This window comes from Heloderma suspectum, chromosome 3 (assembly GCF_057233095.1).
Source record: "Heloderma suspectum isolate Gila_16-S chromosome 3, 16-S_ref, whole genome shotgun sequence".
Taxonomy (NCBI): Eukaryota; Metazoa; Chordata; class Lepidosauria; order Squamata; family Helodermatidae; genus Heloderma; species Heloderma suspectum.
Genome location: NC_139460.1, coordinates 303,108,689 through 303,116,131, shown reverse-complemented (window position 1 = coordinate 303,116,131; position 7,443 = coordinate 303,108,689). Strand labels below are relative to the sequence as shown.

The 7,443-nt window shown below is 45.3% G+C and overlaps 1 protein-coding gene across 1 annotated transcript; it reads left to right on the top strand.

Annotated features, from left to right (window-relative positions):
- The first annotated feature begins 200 nt into the window (after positions 1 to 200).
- Positions 201 to 4,376, top strand: SLITRK3 (SLIT and NTRK like family member 3). The gene has a single exon (XM_084842057.1). The coding sequence runs from the start codon at positions 201 to 203 to the stop codon at positions 3,084 to 3,086; it is 2,886 nt and encodes a 961-aa protein (XP_084698183.1). The 3' UTR covers positions 3,087 to 4,376.
- The last annotated feature ends 3,067 nt before the right edge of the window (positions 4,377 to 7,443 follow it).

Sequence of the window (7,443 nt, the reverse complement as noted above, 5' to 3'; positions counted from 1 at the left end):
AAAACCCAGGGAAGGTTCTGCACAGCAGTGTTAGAGTTTGCTTTTTGAATGAACTTCCATGCTACCTACCAACAACACCCTTGTCAGACAGTAGTTATGTATTTCTTAAAATATAAAAAAGCAGCCTGATGAAATGCAGATCCACTGTAATCCATTTGTGTTTCTAATTTCTGTTTGCAGTTTTGTAATCCATCACAACCATGAAGTCTCCAACGGCAGATCCGCCCCGTAAAAGAAGGATGCTGTGGATTATTCTTCTAAGCACAATTGCCGTAGCATGGACTACCCCCATTCCCCTGATAGAGGACTCGGAGGAAATAGAAGAACCTTGCTTTGATCCTTGTTACTGTGAAGTCAAAGAGAGCCTTTTTCATATACACTGCGACAACAAGGGATTTATAAATATTAGTCAGATAACGGAGTCATGGTCGAGACCTTTCAAACTTTACCTGCAGAGAAACTCCATGAGGAGATTATACACCAACAGTTTTCTCCACTTGAACAATGCTGTTTCTATTAACCTTGGGAACAACGCACTACAAGACATTCAGACGGGAGCCTTTAACGGGCTTAAAATTTTGAAGAGGTTGTACCTGCATGAGAATAAATTAGACATTTTCCGAAACGATACTTTCCTGGGCTTGGAGAGTCTGGAATATCTGCAGGCAGATTACAATGTCATTAAGCGGATTGAAAGTGGGGCATTCCGCAATCTGAGCAAGCTGCGAGTTCTGATCCTGAACGACAACCTTATTCCCATGCTTCCCACCAATTTATTTAAATCTGTGTCCTTAACTCACTTGGACTTGCGTGGAAACAGGTTGAAAGTGCTCTCCTACCGAGGCATGCTGGACCATATTAGCAGGAGCTTGATGGAAATCCAGTTGGAAGAGAACCCTTGGAACTGTACTTGTGAGATTGTTCAGCTCAAGAGCTGGCTGGAGCGCATCCCTTACACTGCCCTTGTGGGAGACATCACGTGTGAGACCCCTTTCCACTTCCACGGTAAGGACCTAAGGGAAATTAAAAGAAACAAACTCTGCCCGATGCTGTCTGACTCAGAGCTGGTCAGCATTGGTGTCCCCCAGTTGCCCTCAAGCAAGGAGAACACGTGGCCTACTAAACCTTCTTCCATGTTGTCCTCCTTCCATTTCACGGCTTCCTCTGTCGAATACAAAACCTCCGTTAAGCAGCCCAAACCTACCAAACAGCCCAGGGCACATAAACCACCCCCAACACCTCGAGGCTTATACCCTGCACCCAACCAGCCTCCAATCGCTGGGTATCAGACGAGGCCTCCCATCCCCATTATATGTCCCACCGGCTGCTCTTGCAGTTTGCACATCAATGATTTGGGCCTGACAGTCAACTGCAAGGAAAGAGGGTTCCACAATATTTCTGAGCTGCTTCCCAGGCCTGTCAATGCCAAGAAACTCTACCTGAGTGGAAATTTGATACAGAGAATTTACCGTTCCGATTTCTGGAATTTTTCCTCCTTGGATCTCCTGCATCTTGGGAATAATCGGATCTCCTATGTGCAGGATGGGGCCTTTATTAATCTGCCCAACCTGAAGAGCCTGTACCTGAATGGCAATGACATCGAGAGGCTGACCCCAGGCATGTTTCGGGGCCTGCAGAGCTTGCATTACCTGTACTTTGAGTACAACCAGATCAGAGAGATCCAGCCTGCTGCCTTCAGTCTCATGCCCAACCTGAAGTTGCTCTTCCTCAATGACAATCTACTGAGGACCCTGCCTACCGATGCCTTCGCCGGTACCTCCCTGGCCAGGCTCAACTTGAGGAACAACAAATTCCTATACTTGCCAGTGGCTGGTGTGCTGGAACACCTCAACGCCATTGTACAGATTGACCTGAAGCTCAACCCTTGGGATTGCACGTGTGATCTGGTGCCTCTCAAGCAGTGGATTGAGACCATCAGCTCAGTCATCGTGGTGGGGGACGTGCTTTGTGCCAGCCCGGAGAACCTCACCAACAGAGAGATCCGCTCTGTGGAGCTGGAGGTGTTGTGCCCTGAAATGTTGCATGCTGCCACTGCCTCACCAGCCCCACCAGCGTGGGGCCATGGCCACCCTAGCCCCACCAGTCCCTCACCCTATGAACTCGCCCCGGCTGGAGGAGGCCCCGTGCCACTGTCCGTGCTCATCCTCAGTCTCCTTGTATTGTTCTTCTCTGCGGTCTTCATTGCTGCAGGCCTTTTTGCCTTTGTCCTCCGCCGGCGGCGCAAGAAGCTACCCTTCCGGAACAAGCAACGGCAGGAGGCCCTCGACTTGACAGGCATCCAGATGCAATGCCACCATCTCTTCGAGGAGGGTGGAGGTGGAGGAAGTGGGGGAATCAGTGCCTCCCCAGAGAAGGCCCCCCCAGTGGGCCACGTATACGACTACATCCCACACCCAGTGACCCAGATGTGCAACAACCCCATCTACAAGCCACGTGAGGAGGACGAAGTGGTAGCAGGGGAGCCTGGGCAACCGGGGGACATCCTTCTGGGAGGTGGAGGTGGTGGCTGTGCAGGGGAACAGTTTGCCGATCCCGCTAAGGACAGCGGGAGCGGGAGCTGCTACAGGACCTTGTTGGAGAAGGAGAAGGAGTGGAGCCTGGCTGTGTCCAGCTCACAGCTCAACACCATAGTGACCACCAACCATCACCCCCACCCACCTGGAGGGGGGATTGGTGGGGGGCTGCCTCTCATGGGGGAGCTAACACTGGTGCCACCGGTCTTCCATCATGAGAAGAATGGTGGGGTGGTGCTTTTCCCCCCTAGTGGTGCCGTTCTAGACAGCAGGGAGAGGCCCCCCTTAGCCCCTCCGTGTACAGTGGGCTTTGTGGACTGCCTCTACGGCACAGTGCCCAAATTAAAGGAACTGCATGTGCACCCCCCTGGCATGCAATACCCAGACCTGCAGCAGGACGCCAGGCTGAAAGAAACCCTTCTCTTCTCGGCCGGTAAGGGCTTCCCAGACCACCACCAAACCCCCCAAAGTGAATACCTCGAGTTAAGGGCCAAACTCCAAACCAAGCCGGATTACCTCGAAGTCCTGGAGAAGACCACTTACAGGTTTTGAAAATGTCCAGCTTTTACAGCCAAATCCCAGGCCACCCCACCCTGCCCCACCACACCACCCTGCCCCCTTCCTCTCCTCTCTCCTTCCTCCCCCAAACCACCGCATGCTGATACTAGAGGATACAGCTCTGTGCTTTCCCCGTGCCAGACGTTGGTTTGGAGGAAAGGCCCAACTCAGATGATCATTTATCGATAAAGTGCCTTTGCAGACTTTTGCCAGCAGATGTTAATCAATCATTATTTTTTTATACCGAACAAACTGAGACTTTGACTGTGCCATGTTGTCTAAGGTATAAGAATATTATTATAATTAGTACCGGGGGGGGGGGGGGATATGTGTATTGCGCTATTTCTCTCTCTTGCGCGTGCGCTTTTTTTCTTTTCCGTTGTAGGTTTTTTTAAAAACAAAACAAAAACAAAAAAACCCTTCTGTTCTATCTTTTTATGTTGAGGGGAGAGAGACAGACTTAAAGGCAACATCTTTTGTGGCTTTCTTTCTTCTTTCCCTCATCATGGCACAGATTCTGTACATTAATTTAAAGCAGAACAAAGTGTGTGTGTGTTCTGGGGAAATAACAACAAAAATGCAGTTTGCTGCATGTCTGGAAACTGCAGGAGGGGGGAGGGTCTTTTTTTTTTAATGTTCTCATGTTCTTGTCTTTCTCTCTCTCTTTCTCTCACTTCCATGCGCAAAGATGCAAACATACCCAGCTCTATGCCCTTCCCACTCAGCTTCCTTGCTCCTCCAGTTTTCCTACATGCCTCCCCTTTGCCTCTGTCTGACCTCTTCCCTGTAAAGGGGGTGCCACAGTAAATTCCCCTTTTGTTTGCAGAAGGGAGTCTTCTGCAAAGGCTAAAATGATCCTTTTAAGTAGAGATGTCCTTCATTTGTTCCCATGTATGGCCCTCCAACACAAAAGGAAAGGTCATTACCATTTTATTATTATAATTATTAATTATTATTATTTTGGGAGGACAGCCACACTTCTAATTAAAGAGAGCCCAACATAATAAATATACAGCTGGGAAAGCAGAGAGGAAAAAAACCTTACTGGGGACCTGTCACAGACATCTCTTTAGAAGAAGCACTTTTAATGTTCTCTCTTTCTTCCTTACGCGCTCTCTCTCTCTCTCTCTCTCTCTCTCTCTCAAACACACACACACACACACACACACAAATGAATACAAATGTGCATATATTTATTCTGTACTTCCAAGTGAATATAAATTGTAAAGGTAATGTTTAATCATTGTACAGTGATGCGTCTGGTATAGCTTTCCTAATAAAAGGTTTTGGAAAAAAATAGATATATATTAGCAGATAAAAAGCTTGAATCTTAAAACTTTAGCTATACCCTTTTCATACCAATGTTTCTTTTCCTCCCGTTAAGCCCAAATGTTATTTTATTAATAACAGTACAATCCACTGTGATGTTAACAGACTATATAACAAAAATAACAATATGTGCAATTTTTTTCTATCAGTACTATTCTGGACTTTTGAAATCTGATTTCCAATCTCTCTTTATTTCTCTCTTTCTCTCTTCTTCCATTTCAATTTGTTATGCTTTTATCTTAGTAAGTTTTTTTCGTCCTAGATGAAAATATGCAATCAGATTATTTAAATAGTTTTTTATTGCTAGGATTATTTATGTTCCACTATAAGGATGTGAGAAAAAATAACGTGAGACTTTTTTTTCCAGTTTAGATCAGATAAAATATTTTAAAAGTGCACAGAAGGAAATGTGTTTCTAAATGGAGGAGTGTAGAATGGCAGGCATAAAGTGCTGCGTTTTTGGAATAGCAGTTGTTTGGCAGGTTTTACCCTTTCCCTCTCTTGGATAACAGCTAAAACAAGTGAGAAAATTAGGTGTAATCGCATTAATTTAACCCTTGCCTCTCTTATCTCCCACCTGTTTTGCTGAAATCATTGCTGGGGATGAGTTGCTGAAGTGGTTTTCTTGTGCGTGGTGTGGATTTTTAATTTCTTCTCTTTTACTTTGCAATTGATACGATGTTGTCAAATTGACTTTGTTAGCACATATTATTCTTAAAGCCCTTTTGGTTAGAGTGGGAGAAAAAAAAAACACCAAAGAACATGGGAGGGTTGTTTGTTTATTTCATTTCTTTCCAAGGTATCTAGCTGGTATCTTGTTTCTTGTAGAACTGGGTTGACACATGAATAAAGCCGAAGGAAAAGCTTGGTTTGGTGGAGGAAAAAAAACCCATCCAGTATGGCCAGTAGATGGCGTCCGAGCTCCAGCAATTGCCGCACAGGGACCAGAGGTTACTTTTGAATTGTGCACAGCCCATCGGGTGCTTTCCGCTTGGACTCCTGAATCTGCCCTTAATAGAAAATCATCACTTTGAATGTAATTCACCAGACGTCACTAATGCCTTACATCGAGATAGAGATCAAATTAAAGGAGAAATGTGGATATTAACTCCTTCGGTGTGTACAGATATGAAGGGGGAGGGGGGAATTCCCTATTCTGAAGATTTCAAGCAATGATTTTATATTTATATATAAATATATATATATATATATATATATACACACACATATATACACACATAAAGAAAGAGAGGGAAATGTATTTAAAAAATAAAATAAATCACAAAATCTATTTATTTGTCTTACTAAAAGAAAATGACAAAGTGTTATCCGGGGAAATGAAATGTTTCTGCTGCAAAGGGGCGGAGGGGAGGAACCCTTCTAGCTGACTCCAATGCTCTTGTATCACATTGTGCTTGTGACAGTTTTGTTAAGGAATAACACTGCATAACCTGCAACTTTGAGGGGTGGGGGCCGGGAAAAGTCAGACTTTTATCTATGCCCAAAAGTCATGTTAATGCAATTCTGTTCTCTCTCTCTTTTTTAAAATGGTTTTTAATGGTATATATTATATTACATACACACAGGCAGCCCAACTCAAGATGATCTACAATCCAGTAAAAATGAAAGCTTTGGAATTTAAGCCAGTTTAGGCCCATTGCAGGTACTGGCCTGAAGTTTGGTCTGTGTTCATATACAATCCTGCTCTTATGTGGGGAAGACTCAGGATAAGCTTGGATGCAAGGCTCAAATTCGCCACACTAAAAAATGTGTTTAGTAAATGGTGGTGATCAATCAAGGCTGGATTAACCATTTTGCCAAGTGTGCTATAGCATAGGCATCCAGCCTCATGGGACGCCTTGCATCTGAGAACCCAGGGTGGTGAATGGGCCTACATTTGAATACTGACTCACTCAGGCCATTGGTCCACCGAGCCTAGTATTGCCTACTCTTGATTTGCAGCAGCTATCCAGGTTTTTCCCCAGCCCTGCTACCTGAGATCCTTGAACTGGAGATGTGAGAGGTTAGGGGCCTTCTGTATGCAAAGCTTGTGCTCTATTGATGGCCTATGCAGTGCCAGCCCCATAGGTCCCTTCCCTCAGTGAGTCTACCTTCTTACCACCATTGTTACTAGCTGCCAGTAAGAGTGAGCCAGGAGGCAATGGCATCTACTGCTCCTGCTCACTGGGCCAGAGCAAGAGGCAGGTGAATAAGCAGGCTGTAATGGTGAAGAAGAGGGACAACTCCAGGGGGCTTTTGTCATGGGACTGCTGGGATGTGGGCCCTCAATGGGTGGCCAACCCTTGACACCAGTCCTGGACCCATGACCCCTCACAGGAAGGCTTTTTGCCTGGTTTTGACCTTTTCACATGTATGGTGAATCTGATAAGCACTGCAGAAATGATACCTATTCTGTCCCCCAGTTGGATTGCATTAAAATTCTCTGTAGTTCAACATTATAGCAGCTGTTCCTTTATCCAAGAGCAGAGCACACCAGGTGGGTTCCCACATGTAGGAAGGGAGTTAGATTATAAGGAGCTTTGCTATGCATATCACTTTAGGGATGCTGTAGGAAAGGAAAAATGGACAGTAGAAGTAGGTCAGAGTGGTTGAAGTTGTGTAGGGCTGACTCTATGTGTGCCTATTTTTCACGGGTTGAAGATACAGAAAGAGTTCTCACCTTAAGCTGCTTGGCTGTGACCCCTGTACACCAGAGTGCCCCGAGCATCCTGTAAATTATTACTGACTCTGAATTTCTGATCTAGGAAACTCTTCAAATCGTCTCTACAATCTTTCAGTCATTTCCATCTTCGTGGCCTGATTCACACATAACCCTGAGCCATGGTGTGGTTTGTTGAAATCTGGCTTGTCATTGTGTCCAAACCTATCCCCACAAACAAACCATGGTTTGTTAGCCAGCTACAAGCCACAAATAAAATCCATGGTGGTTTGTTGGCTTACGAAGTCAGGCTTTTTTTAAAAATATGGCTTGTTGTGAGGCCTGAACCCAGAACTGTAACTT

Excerpts from the sequence above, each read along its gene's own strand:
- SLITRK3 (XM_084842057.1), top strand. The coding sequence starts at position 201 with ATGAAGTCTCCAACGGCAGATCCGCCCCGTAAAAGAAGGATGCTGTGG.